We start from the raw sequence: 17,288 nt of genomic DNA on the forward strand, positions 1-17,288 counted from the left end.
AACACTCCACTCCTCACACACACACCGATACACTCCACTCCTCACACACACACCGATACACTCCACTCCTTACACACACCGGACACTCCACTCCTCACACACACCGGACACTCCACTCCTCTCACACACACCAATACACTCCACTCCTCACACACACACCGATACACTCCACTCCTTACACACACCGATACACTCCACTCCTCACACACACACCGGACACTCCACTCCTCACACACACCGAAACACTCCACTCCTCACACACACCGATACACTCCACTCCTCACACACACACCAATACACTCCACTCCTCACACACACACCGATACACTCCGCTCCTCACACACACACCGATACACTCCGCTCCTCACACACACACCGATACACTCCACTCCTCACACACACACCGATACACTCCACTCCTCACACACACCAATACACTCCACTCCTCACACACACCGGACACTCCACTCCTCACACACACACACCGGACACTCCACTCCTCACACACACACCGAAACACTCCACTCCTCACACACACCGGACACTCCACTCCTCACACACACACACACCGGACACTCCACTCCTCTTACACACACCAATACACTCCACTCCTCACACACACACACACCGATACACTCCACTCCTCACACACACACCGAACACTCCACTCCTCACACACACCGGACACTCCACTCCTCTCACACACACCAATACACTCCACTCCTCACACACACACACACCGATACACTCCACTCCTCACACACACACACCGGACACTCCACTCCTCACACACACACCGATACACTCCACTCCTCACACACACCGATACACTCCACTCCTCACACACACACCGAACACTCCACTCCTTACACACACCGGACACTCCACTCCTTACACACACCGAACACTCCACTCCTTACACACACCGAACACTCCACTCCTTACACACACCGAACACTCCACTCCTTACACACACCGGACACTCCACTCCTCACACACACCGGACACTCCACTCCTCTCACACACACCAATACACTCCACTCCTCACACACACACCGATACACTCCACTCCTTACACACACCGATACACTCCACTCCTCACACACACACCGGACACTCCACTCCTCACACACACCGAAACACTCCACTCCTCACACACACCGATACACTCCACTCCTCACACACACACCAATACACTCCACTCCTCACACACACACCGATACACTCCACTCCTCACACACACACCGAACACTCCACTCCTTACACACACCGAACACTCCACTCCTTACACACACCGGACACTCCACTCCTCACACACACACCGGACACTCCACTCCTCACACACACACCGATACACTCCACTCCTTACACACACCGATACACTCCACTCCTCACACACACACCGGACACTCCACTCCTCACACACACCGAAACACTCCACTCCTGACACACACCGGACACTCCACTCCTCACACACACCGGACACTCCACTCCTCTCACACACCCCGAAACACTCCACTCCTCACACACCCCGAAACACTCCACTCCTTACACACACACCGAAACACTCCACTCCTTACACACACACACACAGGTGTCTGTCTGGCCCATCCTTCCACCTACTTTCGGACCTTTGCTGTCTTTACTCTGAATACAGTGCATCACGTTTGAGGTGCCATAGCTAGAGAGTTGTATAAGAAGACGCTGCAGCATAATAGAACGTTAACAACACAAATTCATATTATTACATGACGAGCAGTGATAAAATAGCTGGGTGAAGGGAATACAATTAATTTGTATTTATAATAGCATCAAATCATCACAATAGTGATCTCAACACACTTCATATGGGGCAGGACTATACCTCCACTATGAAGTATAAGAAGTAGTAATTACCACAAGCGTTCACAAAGACTGAACGACTCAGTGAGCGTCACAGCCAGCCTGTGACTGACAGCTGACCTGCACTCAAGACAAATATCATTCAACATCAATGTGAACCAGGCCGACCACACTGGGAGTGTTTCAATGTAAGTGGCGCTGAGTCGTGTCGGTGTTAAATAAAACAGTGTCAGAAATCACCTTGTGAAATATGTACAGTGTCAACATGATGATACAAGTCTAATTAAACACTTAGGACATTTTTACAGCATTACAAAGCATGAAAGTAACCTACTAAAAAAACACTGATGACAGGGTGCCACCATGACACCCATTCATACAGGAACAGGCTGCCGAAGCAATTTAGGGTTAAGTGTCTTGCCCAAGGACACATCGACATGGACTATCAGAGCCGGGGATCGAACCACCGGTCCTCTTATTGAAGGATGAACCTACCCCACCACAGTTTTCAGCAATCACCAAATAATAATGGCCACACTAAGTGATCACGCAGAAAACTATGCAATTTATGCATTTCCACTTTATTTACCATGTATGATTTTGAAGTGGTCAAGTTAGCCAGCATACGGGTGACTTTATTTACCATGACTTTATTTACCATGTATGCTTTGAAGTGGCATGCTACATGAAACAGACAAGTTGGTTACCCTTATGCTTGCCACACATCATCTAAATACCAGACAGCCTGGCGTTACACATTGTTGAAGAGGAAACAACAAAAGCAGATATCTGAGCAGGAGAACAGAATGAAGCAAACCTTTGTAGTAGAAGAGGCATCTGTCAGTGAGGACGAACCACCTCTTGTTCCACTGCTTCACTCCACTGCTGGCCTGGAGGAACACACATTACACACTCATCATCATCGTCATCGTCATCTTTGTCATGATAATCAACACAAACTCCACATCAGGAACACATTGGTCATCAGGTTGCTCTACTTTCTGTTGTTTTAAGGCAAATGCAATTGTTCTGTATTTGCTGATTTACTAATCTAATATCTTGTGTTCTGTTGACAGTTTGGACATGTTAACACTTTGGCAATGTGCTCGTAGTTTGTACAGAAAAGGTGCAAATTGAGTACTTGAGTAGTTGATGTGGTCACAGAATGGGACCCTGCTGGTGTTGCGCCCTAGAACTATTTGGAAATTTGCATATTGATTATGTATACTAAAATGAGCTAAAATAGGCTTTAATGTGTTTAAGCAGATGAATATATTATTCTTTTCATTGTATGTAGATATGATTAATATCGGAAGTGATGTCATTGATCGGCGCCGTAACACGGAAGAAAGAGTTGGAAGTCACGTAGTGTTTACGTTGGTGTTGTTGGTGTAAAATGACTAATATTAAGAATCGAGGCGAATAAAAGTTGCCAAAGAGAAGAGACGGAGCCATGTCTGCTTAAGGGTGCAACATAAAACTGGTGTCTTCATTGTTTTTCACCCCAACGAAGGAGAAGTCAGGACTCACAACAAGCGAACGGCAAGTGCTAACAGGAGCGGCTAACCAAGCCTGCTGAACGTCAATACTGCAGAGCTACAAACGAAACAGTGAAGGTACATGTTTTCTATCATGTCGGAAGTGCATGAAATGTCCGCGGAATGGGAAAGTTTTTTAGCAGAGATAGAAGAAAAATTGCTAACACTGAAAGCACCAGAATTTCATGAATTATGTGAATCCCTTGACATTACCGTGAAGGAAAATGATGAAGACGTGCATCGTGCATCGTCTCCATGATGACACCATTCGAACAGACATGAAGCCATTCTTACAAAGTCCAGAAGTGACTGATGAAGTTCTTCTTGAGAAAATGACTGCTGTATACACTCACTTCACACTTGAAATGGAAAGAAAGAACAAGTTGTCAAGTTCGACAAAAGCAAAGACTATTAGAGTGGCTGCTATTGGAGAGGAAAATGATGAACCAAACCAACGAAGAACAGACATAGCGAGGCAAACAGACGTGATACACTGATGGAGAAAGTTGATCAAGGTAACAAAAACATATGTGAAGCTATCCAGAATCTCACCTCTCGAGCTGTAACCCCACTGCTAGAAGAAGGCCTTCCTCTCATGAGTTATCCAAGCTACTATCATCTAGATCAGAGGTGGGCAAACTTTTTGGCTCAGGGGCCAATGAATTAAAAAATTTGACAGACGGGCCGGGCCAGTATCAGATGGATGGAGAGTGTTTGTGTGAACCTGTCACGGGAGGACAATGTTTAGGACCCAAATGCAGACCACATGAGAGTATGAGTATCTGGTGAAACAGATCACTGGAGCCAAAGGGAAGGTGGGTAGCCTGTGGTCCGCCACAGGGGGTGCTGGGCGGTGTGAGACCCCTGGCTCTACACTGGAGGACGAGGCCGGCAGGGGGCGGTGTGAGAATATAACGTACATGACTCAGCTTTTTTGTTCAACTCGCTGGTTAAATCTTCATCCATTTGTTCTACACGCCGAGTCACTGTTCTGCGTGATGAACTCAATTTTTCAAATTAGTTTTTGCTCTCTGGACATAAGAGACCTGCTGTTTCTACCATACGTTCTTTCAAAAACTCTCCTTCAGAGAAAGGCTTGCTGGCTTTTGCTCATTTGAATGCTAGCAAAAAACTTGCCTTGGTGCTTGATTCTTGTATAGCAGTTTGGGGGAGAAAAATATTTTGCTGACTCTTTAGATTGGCTGCCAACCTCTTAGCAGTAGCCGCCCGTTCTGTCGTTGACTTTTGGCTAGCATAGTTAGCATGCTAGGTGGAAAAGTGGCGGCTAATATTGTATTCTTTGAATACTGCAATGGTTTCTTGGCAAATAAGACATACTGCCTCTGATCGTACTTCGGTGAAAAAATACTTAGCAGTCCACTCATTAAAGACTCTGCACTCACTGTCGACTTGTCTTTTCTTGGGTCCACTCATTGTGACAGAAGGGATCACTGCAGGAGGCTGACAGGTAGAACCCTATATGTCACGTGACATGAGCGCGCAGGGTGGCGCAGTTCCGTGGGTGGAGTGTGGTTAGTTATGTTAGTTATACTGAGGAAAAATACTCTGCATGCAGCTGTCAGTTCATTTTACAACTCTAAACCTGTTGGAGTACAAACCCTGTCTCCGGCGACAGAAAGTGATTCATATTACCGTTATGCTTCTAAAGTTAACGCTTTACGACATAATTAAAAAGGATTCTGACCGCTAAGAAGTGGAGCTTTTCAGTGTTTTGCGGTATATTACGGTAATAAAACAAATAAAAAAGTGTCGCCCTTGTCTGTGGGATCAGTGGGGGAGGGGTGGAATGGATCAGCGCAGCACAGCAAGTGTTGTGTGTCGCTCTAGTCCAGCAGAACTCGGCAGGCAGCGGTCCGCACGGCGCATACAAACTGCTGTAACGCCTCTCTGTTCCCGACTTGATTTTCCCAAAGCACGATGACCACAACAGACCAGCGTTGATGTTTCTTCATGCTTATTTATTGCACAGCGCTCTTTTAGGCTTTTCGTGTGTGTGTTCTTCTGCAGCAGAGCCGTGTGCGCAGCAGAAGGCATTACAGCGGTCTTTCTGCTGCAGCAGAACACACACACGAAAAGCCTAAAAGAGGCTGTGCAATAAATAAGCATGAAGAAACATCAACGCTGGTCTGTTGTGGTCATCGTGCTTCGTATAATTATTTAAAATATATATATATATATATATTTTTAATGTTATAATAATTATAATACTTGGCGAGCCAGATTAAAATGCGGATCCGGCCCGCGGGCCGTAGTTTGCCCACCTCTGATCTAGATGGTACAATGTGCTTACTCATTATCAGAATGTGCTTCAAATCATTTTAAGAAATAGCACAGTAGTCACTGACTTGTTCTAAGATCTTTTTAGACTTGGCCTTTGTATTCCTGTTATTACTTGAAGTGATCTATTGCACCTCTTATGATTACACAACCCAGAACACTGACAGTTGGCCGGCGCCCCTTGGAGTCTGAAGCTGCCGCTCAACTAACTGCGATGTAACCCCACTGCGTCTTTATTAGACATGGAGAGTAACCGACGTAAGAAGAGCGAGATTGTTCACCCGGGTTGGTGGGAGTTGTGTTTGTTCATCAAACAAACAGTTGTTTGTGTCCCGTGAGAAACTGAAAGTAAACATTGACAATGTGTCATCTGAGTCTTTAGTCAGTCAAGTCCAACCCTGCGCTCCTCCTTTCCCCAAGAAGAGGTTTTTCTTGCCTAAACCGTGAGAATGTGTTGCATGATAAGTCTGAGTGGTACTAAACATGACCAGTGGAGTTGTGCTTCCACATGAGTAGAGAGAAAGCTGTTACCTGCTTGTACAGCCATCCCTGCTTGGTGACCTCCGCTCTGGGATTCCTGCGCATGGAGTTGGAGCGCTTCCCGAACGCAGCGGCTGCTCTGGGAGTACGAGACATCTGCAGTCCAGAAGAGATAGAGATGTAGAGGAGACAGAGAGTCTTCATGTATTGGTTAAGGAAACAATGCACACTGTGATAGTGAGGTGTTAGGTCTGACAGATTATTTGTTTCCCTTCATAGATTCCACATAGGTGGTAAAGGAACATGTGTCCATCAGTTGGTTATGAACTGATGAGTCATTGTCATGCTGTAGGCGACAGCATCCAATCAGGGAGCTCATTGACTACAAACTGATCGGAGGAGTGGAAGGAATAATTTTCTTAACCTTGACATGAGGAACATGTGATCAAAAAGAACATTAGGGAGAACGTTCTTCCTTAGAACCCTTTGAGTAACACTAGAGAGTTTGATCACTCTACTTCCTGAGGACTGATGCCACTACGGGCGGGTTTAGTTCCCCTAGTACAACCATGTGTGTGTGTGCGTGTGCGGGTGCGTGTGTGTGTGTGTATGTGTGTATATGTGTGTGTGTGTGTGTGTGTGTATGTGTGTGTATGTGTGTGTATGTGTGTATGTGTGTATGTGTGTGTGTGTGTGTGTGTGTGTGTGTGTGTGTGTGTGTGTGTGTGTGTGTGTGTGTGTCCTCACCCGGGTGTAGGGCTCTGGTCCTGGAAACAGGTCTGACACCATGCTGGAGGGAGTGATCTTCTCAGAAGAAGTATTCACCGTGCCATTCATGTCCAGATTGCAGGTTCTGGACAGAAGAGCAATGCATGAGCTCCCGTTTGTGCGTCAGAGCGTTTGCACTTCTACCCCTATGGTCTCGTGCCCTGCCAAGAGAAGTGTGTGATTCCCACAATAACTACTGTGCAAAATGACAGATGGGATGAATTTGATCTGAACTGATGTGTCAAGGTCTAACTCAGGGGTCGGCAACCCGCGGCTCCGCTGTTGCGGCTCCCTGAGGGCTTTGGAAAAATACATTTAAAAAAATCTTTTTTTATTTTACCCAGTGGAAAATCGTTCAAAGGGAACTCCTCTTATCTTAGAGTTTGAGGTGATATTGGGTCACTGGAAATAAATAAAACATTTAAATATTTTGTTAACCAAAATGTGCGTCAGATCCTATTATGTCGCTTTCAAGTATCAAGCTGCAGACGAACGAACACGAGCGATCCTCAACTGCTGCAGCAAACTGAGCAAAGTAGATCTACTTTCAGGAAGTGGATCACGTCTCAGACTCCTGCTGCTGGTTGTGTGGCGGCTCCTGAGACACTGAGGCGTCCGCTATGAAGACGGATCCTCCTCCTCCGTCTGCGCTGCTCTAAAGTCTGTAGTGAGGACGCTCAGTGTGAATGAAGCAAAAGATTTGTTTTAAAATGTAAACCTCACGTGAAGAGGACAGGGATCGAACCTGCTACCTTGAGACTACAGGATGAACCCTCTACCACAGACCTGGGCATCTTACGGCTCTCCCAGTCTGGCCCGTGTGAGGTCAATCAAAAATGAAAAATAAATAAATAAGGTGCACGCCATGAATGCAATACAAACGGCGCTGCTTTTACTTTGAAGGCGATTTATTTATGTGTCTGTGCGCGCGCGCTTACGCAGCCTCACTACGGGCAGTGTTGCCGACTTGGAGACTGAAGTGAAAGCGTATTGTTCTGCAGTTTCTGTCGCGAGACCCCCGCCTCTCAAGGAGCCTCGCGCTGCAGTCTCCGCCTCCAGATTCAAAATTAATCGCGCAAAGCCGCCGCGGATCTGACCTGCGGTCTGATCCACTATGGCAGAGCACTTTAAGTCAGGATCACTTCTGGATTTTTATTCTTCTCTCAAAGAGGAGAACGTTCCTCACGTGAGGAAAGATGCTCAGAAGATGTTGGTTCTCTTTGGATCTACCTACATGAGAACAAACATTCTAGTGATGAAGGTCAACAGATCAGATCCTCTCTCTGATACCTGTCAGCTGTCCTTCATCTCCATCTCATTCAACCAGACTTCATGCTCTTGTTCAAGCAACACAGACTGGACTTTTCTCACCGAGTAAGAACAACTGAACTGGAAATCATCAAAAGCACTTATTGCTTTTGTTTAAAGTTAATAAATTACTGGTCTTTAACATACATATTTAAGGTACGGTTTAAAAATGACATTACATTTTTTTTTACTTATTTTCATAGTCTTATTGTAACATGTATTCTTACCAGTAGCAGCTCAAAACCATATAATTTACAGTTTTTTAATAAAGTATTAACATTAATATTGAGTTAATTGAATTAAGTGAAGAATTGGTTTGGCCCTCCACAACGGTCCAAATTTCTCATGAACCACATATATAGATATGACTCAAGGTCTGCATATCTGTGATATTAATTCACCTCGATGTACATCCCCCGACACATGACTGTTTTTTTCTCCTCTTCATAAGAGTTTGGTAGTTATAAACAGGTAAAATAGCAATACAATGTCAACAATTGTCTTTATTCTTGTTCCATAATTTCATAAATATAACAAACTATAGTTTTGTATATATAACATGCAGTGGCGGGCCGTGGATTTAGCTTCGACGCCTGCTGTCTGTTTAGTTTAACAGCTGATGGCGACGCACCACTGGGGGAAAACAGAGTCCCGTGAGTTACTGTCACGGACCGACCATGTTTTCATACAGTCCACCATGTGTTCATACAGTCCATCATGTGTTCATACAGTCCACCATGTGTTCATACAGTCCACCATGTGTTCATACAGTCCACCGTGTATGACCCACTCCGCCTCACAGCACCACCACGAGCATGGAGGGATGCCGACCGACCCGCGGAGCTCCTCCTCCACAGCAATGCACCTTTCTGGAGCAGCATCTGGGTGAGAGCTCACGGGTCCGCTGGTGGACCGGTTAGCTCTCACCCTAGGGATCGACCCACGAAGCCACCTCAACCACCAGCGGACACCCCGCCAACAGCACAGTTACACCGCAGAGCCTCTCGTCGCCCCGTGGTGTTGTGCTTCCTGACAGCCCTGATGGCCCACCACTGATAATATGACTACATATAAAACTTTATAAGCTGTGATATCAAATAGCTTTTGCGGCTCCAGATAAATTCTTTTGGGTGGAAAAAAGGACAAAATGCCTCTTTGGAGAGGAAAGGTTGCTGATACCTGGTCTAATAAGTTCCAATCTAGCAAGCTGCAGACTTCCTCACCAGAGCAAAGCCCTCTAGTGGTTGCGTTGTGGATGTCATAATTGTATTGCTATTATACCTGTTTATAACTATCAAACTCTTATGTTAGCTACATTGAGATCAATTAAAAGCACAACTAAGTAAACCTTGAATACTATCTATAAAAGTGGCTCATGTGGTAGAGTGTTTGCCCTGTAATCACAAGGTTGCAGGTTCAATCCCTGTCTTCACGTGAGTTTGACATTTTAAACGCATATCTTTTGCTACGTGAGCCTTGCAAACGGAGGAGGACGGATCCGTTTTTACTAGCGGACGCCTCAGTGTCTCATGAACTGCCACAGAACCAGCAGCAGGAGTTGAGTCTGGAGACTTGATCCACTTCCTGAAAGTATATTTACTTTGCTCAGTTTCCTGCAGCAGTTGAGGAATCGCTCTTCTGCAGCTTGACACCTTTCAGCAGATGCTTGTTCTGAAAGAGTCTTTCAACATTACATTTTTAGTTTTTTGCTAATTTCTCGCCACATATCAGCAGACAGGTAGCAGCATCGTTGGCAGTGAAAGCAAATGAATACGTCCACGCAGAATTAAACGCTCTACTTTCCCCCGTGACTTTTATTTATTTATCCGTTGATAGTTTAGCGAGGGCGGGGCTCTGAGTCACGAGTAGCCGCCTGCAGCTACGTGACGCACATTTTAGTTAAAGAAATATTTAAACATTTATTTAGATTTTTTGTGACCCAATATCACCTAAAACTCCAAGATAAGAGGAATTCCCTTTAAAAGTTTTTCCACTGGGCAAAAAAATAAAAGAATAAAATAAAAACGTCTTTTTTTTTGTCAAAGCCTCAGGGAGCCGCAACAGACGGGTTAAAGAGCGGGTTGTTAAAGAGCCCTGCTGTAGTGATTAACAGTGATTCTTGTGTGGACTAACTCAGCGGTCCCCAACCCCCTCGCCGCGGCCTGGTACCGGTCCGTGGGTCCCTTGGCAGAGAAAGAATTTATGAAAAAAAGTCGGAAAAATGTTTTATTTTGAAAAAAGACCGGATACATCCGTCTGTGCGTAGCCTCAAACGTAACATCTTGACACATGTCAGGAGGTTACGTGATACGTTTCCCCAAAAATGAAACTTAAAAGTCCGCTTCAACTCTGTGTTCTGGATTAAAATCAAGGCAGAGTTACTGAGATCGCCAAAAAAAGCTCTGAAACCCTGCGTCCATTTCAACATCCTGTCTTTGTGAAGCGGGTTTTAATGAAGTGACAGAGTGACATAAAGGTTTAAGGTACGGAGTAGAGTCAGTAGACTGGACATAAACAACAGACGTCGGGGCTCGGTCTTTTTCTCCCGTCACCCCGAGACGGACCGGCTCGTAGCAGAGAAACAAGCTCAGGCTCCACTAATGCAGCGTCATGGTGATGTGTATCTTTATGCACTTTTTAATTGTCTTTATGCCGGTCGTATCATATACGTCATATTTATTACGTCATATTTAATACGTCATATTTTTCGGCCACACCGTGAAGGCCGGTCCGTGAAAATATTGTCTGACACAAAACCGGTTCGTGGCTCAAAAAAGGTTGTGGACCGCTGGACTAACAGACACCACCGATATCCTGATCACAGAATAAGAAGTTCAGGATTCGTAGATGTTTGCGTGTGCAGCTCGGTTTGAATAAATGTCGCTGAAGATACATATGATTGCTGGTACATTGTGCTGGTCCCTCACTGGGCTGCACTGTCGCCTCACAGCACGAGGGGCCTGGGCTCAGGTCCCGGCCTTGGCCCCTACGTGTGGAGGCTGGATGTTCTCCCCGTGGCAGCGTGGGTTCCCTCCGGGTCCAAAGACATGCAGCTCAGGTTAATTGGACTGTCGGTGTGAATGTGTGTCTCTATGTGTGCCCTGCGATTGACTGGCGACCTGTCCGGGTGAAGCCTGCCCTCGACCAATGACATAAGAGATAATAAAAGCCTTACTGCAGATAGGAGTGTATTGTTGTTGGCTCTTCCAGCTGGAACGGGCTCACTGCTGGTCCAGCTGGTTCACTGGGGTCATGTTGACTGGAAACAGATGAAGGACATGGATCAACATAACATATTCAATATGATACTCTAGGATGTCAATCAAAGTGTCTTTATTTAAATGGGATTATTAACAAGGATACAGATAATGATTACACCAAATCTGGGTCTTAAGTTCCCCGTCTGCCGCAAATGTCAGCAATTCATTTGATGAATACAATGTTTCTTTAACTGATATAAATAATGGACAAAACTACAAAAAAACAAGAGCCTAGTCAAACATAATTATCTCCTGATAGAAAGTAGAAAGAGAAAATTCATTTTCTCATCTAATACAAAACCCTGCAAATATTAACGCCCCAAAAGTCATGATGATGACATCACACTCAGCTGATGCGTCAGCTGATGCGTCAGCTGATGACATCACACTCAGCTGATGACATCACACTCAGCTGATGTGTCAGCTGATGCGAGCACAGCTGCACTGCAGCGGTCTGCCTGCATCAGCTCTGTCCTCGCTTGATTTGCTTAAGAGTATTCACAATCATCAGGTACTTCCGGGGCGAGAGAGAGAGAGAGAGAGAGAGAGAGAGAGAGAGAGTGGGCATGGGTCTCTTATTTGAAATGTGACCCAGTCTGCATGAATATGTGTGTTTCCTCCTCATATACAGACTAACGGTCTTAAAGCTGTAGTATTCTATATAGTCTCAATCAAAAGGGTTCCATTGTAATAGTGTGTGTAATAGTGTGTGTGCCGTATTGATTTCATTTCATCTGGTCCTAATTTAAAGTATCACACACTATGAAGAGGGAGAGTCTCTATCAGCTGTTGTGAAGGAGACATCGATTTCCTTATGCGTCTCTTTTCCTTTTACATGAACTTCATATACATATGTTAATTCATACGTATATGGCCGTACATACAGCCGTGCTCTCACACACACACACACACTCACACACACACACATACACACACACACATTCATTCATTCAAACATACATACATATGAATACATATGAATTGAATATGAATGTATATATATATATATATATATATATATATATATATATATATATATATATAAACATCGAACAAAAAGTTCAGAAATGTGTGTTAGTTAGATTATTTCTCTATTGTAACAACGCTTCTTGGCAATACATTGTAGACTGTTGGAAAGCTGTTTATTTCCCTTTTAAAGCTTCCGATGGAGGAAATCTCAATGCAGAGATATCAAAATGAGATTCTGCAACCAGCAACAATCCCATTGCTCCCAGTCTGGGACCAACTCATCCTCCAAGATGTCAGCGCTCGCCCCACAGAGCGGTTCATCAGAGACCTGCAGAGCCATCCCACAGCAGAGCTCACCAGGCTGGTGACCATGAGGAGGAGGAGCCAGGCTGGTGACCATGAGGAGGAGGAGCCACAGCAGAGTTCACCAGGCTGGTGACCATGAGGAGGAGGAGCCAGGCTGGTGACCATGAGGAGGAGGAGCCAGGCTGGTGACCATGAGGAGGAGCAGCCACAGCAGAGTTCACCAGGCTGGTGACCATGAGGAGGAGGAGCCAGGCTGGTGACCATGAGGAGGAGGAGCCACAGCAGAGTTCACCAGGCTGGTGACCATGAGGAGGAGGAGCCAGGCTGGTGACCATGAGGAGGAGGAGCCACAGCAGAGTTCACCAGACTGGTGACCATGAGGAGGAGGAGGAGGAGGAGCTAGGCTGGTACCATAAGGAGGAGGAGCCAGGCTGGTGACCATGAGAAGGAGGAGGAGCCAGGCTGGTGACCATGAGAAGGAGGAGGAGCCAGGCTGGTGACCATGAGGAGGAGGAGCCAGGCTGGTGACCATGAGGAGGAGGAGCCAGGCTGGTGACCATAAGGAGGAGGAGGAGGAGCCAGGCTGGTGACCATGAGGAGGAGGAGGAGCCAGGCTGGTGACCATGAGGAGGAGGAGCCACAGCAGAGTTCACCAAGCTGGTGACCATGAGGAGGAGGAGGAGCCAGGCTGGTGACCATAAGGAGGAGGAGGAGCCAGGCTGGTGACCTTGAGGAGGAGGAGGAGCCAGGCTGGTGACCATGAGGAGGAGGAGCCAGGCTGGTGACCATAAGGAGGAGGAGCCAGGCTGGTGACCATGAGGAGCAGGAGGAGGAGCCAGGCTGGTGACCATGAGGAGGAGAAGGAGCCAGGCTGGTGACCATGAGGAGGAGGAGGAGCCAGGCTGGTGACCATGAGGAGGAGCCAGGCTGGTGACCATGAGGAGGAGGAGCCAGGCTGGTGACCATGAGGAGGAAGAGGAGGAGCCAGGCTGGTGACCATGAGGAGCAGGAGGAGGAGCCAGGCTGGTGACCATGAGGAGGAGGAGAAGGAGCCAGGCTGGTGACCATGAGGAGGAGGAGGAGCCAGGCTGGTGACCATGAGGAGGAGGAGGAGGAGCCAGGCTGGTGACCATGAGAAGGAGGAGCCAGGCTGGTGACCATGAGGAGGAGCCAGGCTGGTGACCATGAGGAGGAGGAGGAGCCACAGCAGAGTTCACCAGGCTGGTGACCATGAGGAGGAGGAGGAGCCAGGCTGGTGACCATGAGGAGGAGGAGGAGGAGCCAGGCTGGTGACCATGAGGAGGAGGAGGAGCCAGGCTGGTGACCATGAGTAGGAGGAGGAGCCAGGCTGGTGACCATGAGGAGGAGGAGGAGCCAGGCTGGTGACCATGAGGAGGAGCCAGGCTGGTGACCATGAGGAGGAGGAGCCAGGCTGGTGACCATGAGGAGGAGGAGGAGGAGCCAGGCTGGTGACCATGAGGAGCAGGAGGAGGAGCCAGGCTGGTGACCATGAGGAGGAGGAGAAGGAGCCAGGCTGGTGACCATGAGGAGGAGGAGGAGCCAGGCTGGTGACCATGAGGAGGAGGAGGAGGAGCCAGGCTGGTGACCATGAGAAGGAGGAGCCAGGCTGGTGACCATGAGGAGGAGCCAGGCTGGTGACCATGAGGAGGAGGAGGAGCCACAGCAGAGTTCACGAGGCTGGTGACCATGAGGAGGAGGAGCCAGGCTGGTGACCATGAGGAGGAGGAGGAGCCAGGCTGGTGACCATGAGGAGGAGAAGGAGCCAGGCTGGTGACCATGAGGAGGAGGAGGAGCCAGGCTGGTGACCATGAGTAGGAGGAGGAGCCAGGCTGGTGACCATGAGGAGGAGGAGGAGGAGCCAGGCTGGTGACCATGAGGAGGAGGAGGAGCCACAGCAGAGTTCACCAGGCTGGTGACCATAAGGAGGAGGAGCCAGGCTGGTGTGGCTGTGGATGGTTCTTCAACACGCTACTGAGGCTCCTGACTGTTTGTTAAAGGAATCTTCATTACATTGCCGATATGTTTTGTTTATTCCTGGTTACTGATAGACTTCAATCATCCAATCAACCAAACAAAAGTCCATAGCGACAGCAGGATCAGCTGTTTGGCAGAGAAGATTTGGCACATTTGTCATGGGCCCAACCCACATACTCAGCTGAGCTGAGTGCATGTTCCTCACCATGGGGCTCCGCTTGAAAGGGGAATAAACTATTTATTGACAAGAAGCATTGTTACAATAGAGAAATAATCTACCAAACAGACATTTACGAACTTTTTGTTCGATGTTTATATACATACATATATACACAAGTATATACATACATATATATACATATATTCATTCATACATACAGTCGGACATATTAGTATCTTAATGTGCATATATGACTTCTGATTGAGGCGAGGAGAGTATGCAGTTTCAAAGGTTGCAAATCTCAACACCCATGATATAAATTATGACTTACACATTGTTATACCAAGCTGCATTCGATTTTGTGACCATTGATTTCCCCCTGTAGTTATTTCATGTAAATTCCATGCATTGGATCCACAGCAGGAATCAACTCTTAGCTGTTGTCTGGTAAATATCTCAGATTGAGTTATGGTCGTGGAGTTTGCTTTATGGTGGAGGTTGATAGATCGACTTCAAATCAACATCTCTGTCAGTCAAAATGTATATAAAGGTTTTGTTTTAAACAATGAAGTACTAACATTCAATCCATATGTTCTTAATGTGCTACTGCCCAGTATCTTAAATGAAATGAGGACTGTGGAGCAACCATTGCAGCTGGGTTTGGGAATCATTTATTTTAAACAAAGCTTTACTGTCCAACTTTATTTTAGTTGAAAACATTTCATAGTAAAGTAGCAGGAAGAAAACAATAGTCTTGATTGGTGAGTTAAAAAAGGGAACAAAGTAAAACTATCTGCATGCGAGTAGACCAGCTTGTCTGGTTCTGTGGCAGTGACATTATGTGTTGTCTTTACAGAATATTGTTGTAAATGGTTGGTTAATTAACTACTTTTATGTAGTTGTATTAGCTTATAATTGATGTTAGCTAGCATTAAGCTAATCTAACCATTTGCATGTCGGAAGTTAGTACATAACCTCACTTTCACTCCATTGGTCCAGACACCAACACCAAGGCTTCGGCTTAAATTACAACCAAGTCATTTAAGATTTATTCTAGCCTTTTTATGATGAGCAATTTGATGAAAAAAAGACACGATAGCGAAGTTAGCATCAAACAATAATATAAAAGTGAAACTTCAATTTACTGCAGATAGCTAGCCTGTTAAATGTCACCCTTACTGTTGGTGTTAAAACTAGTTAAATCCATCTTTATACTTTTGTACTTTTTCTAACAGCACTTGTATGCATGCACTAATGGATACAGAGACCAGAAAGTAGAACGCTTGTCACCTTGCAATACATTCTGTCTCATTTTAACTTCACTAAATGGATCATGCAACAATAAATGCAACACCACATTTAAATGAGCCTTCTGTTGAGGAAAACACATTTCCTGTTTTCCTTAGCAGATGGAGTTTAGTACGGAACTTCAGCCACATCAGTCAATGCCTGAGGAACGTCCACCTGCTCAGTTCGGCTGAGAGGTGAACGCTTTGCAAAACGCTTATGAATGGACCTTGAGTTCCTTTTTTAACTGTTTCCAGGGTAAAGGATGAATGTTCATGCTTTATTTTAATTTATTTGCATTATTGGTCAAATAAAACACAATCAGATACTAAGTCCTATGTGAGTTGTATTTAAGATACAACACAACATGACATTCTAATCCCATTGTCTAACAGACACCTGATGTGGAACAAAGTCAAAAACAAGAAAACACCACAGCAAGGAATCCTTCTCACCAACAACACACGGGCAAAACCACAATAGCACTGCACCACTGTAGAACACCCAGCAGACACACACACACACGCTACTCTAAACATCAGTGTTCACAAAGGACACATATCAGCCATACATACACGGCAGGGCTTATGGTTTCCCTGCATTTCCTGCTGGCACTGCATTGCAGACATCTCTGACCTCCAAGCTCATGCTGTCCACTCCTCCATCAACCTCCCCTCCTCCTCTCCTCTTCCTCCTCCTCTTACCCGAGCCCTGTGTGTCACTTCCTCCCTTCTCCCACCACCTACCCGACTCTCCTGTCCACACGGAACTTCAACATCCTCCCCTGAATCAGTCATGTGCCAACAGTGCAGGAGACGGGACGGATGAACAGAGAGGTGGAGAGCCGCTGGACAGATGGAGGAGAGAAGGTAGAAACACACCGCTGTCCTCTTCTCTCTCCTCCAGACTGCATCTCTCTCTCTCTCTCTCTCTCCCCTACCTGTCTCACCCTCCCTCCCTCTCCTCTCTCTTTATCCCCTCCTCTCTTTCTCTCTCATACATATACACACACCCTGCCTTCTGGCTGAGAAGTGCAACACTCAGCTTATTCAGTTCCCTTAGTCTTGATATGCTATG

The 17,288-nt window shown here is 46.3% G+C and overlaps 1 protein-coding gene across 1 annotated transcript in view; it reads right to left on the reverse strand.

Moving 5' to 3' along the window:
* The window catches only part of plekha6 (pleckstrin homology domain containing, family A member 6), a gene marked incomplete at both ends in the record, with an annotated part of 73,328 nt that extends 56,339 nt beyond the window's left edge, over nucleotides 1–16,989 (reverse strand). Inside the window, 5 exons of the mRNA XM_079218845.1 lie at nucleotides 2,660–2,732; nucleotides 6,210–6,314; nucleotides 6,906–7,011; nucleotides 11,410–11,493; nucleotides 16,958–16,989. Of these exons, the coding sequence (XP_079074971.1) occupies nucleotides 2,660–2,732; nucleotides 6,210–6,314; nucleotides 6,906–7,011; nucleotides 11,410–11,493; nucleotides 16,958–16,989 (400 nt within the window). The remainder of the gene's footprint in view (nucleotides 1–2,659; nucleotides 2,733–6,209; nucleotides 6,315–6,905; nucleotides 7,012–11,409; nucleotides 11,494–16,957) is intronic.
* Nucleotides 16,990–17,288: the final 299 nt, after the last annotated feature.

Source organism: Taurulus bubalis, assembly GCF_910589615.1.
Source record: "Taurulus bubalis genome assembly, chromosome: 5".
NCBI lineage: Eukaryota > Metazoa > Chordata > Actinopteri > Perciformes > Cottidae > Taurulus > Taurulus bubalis.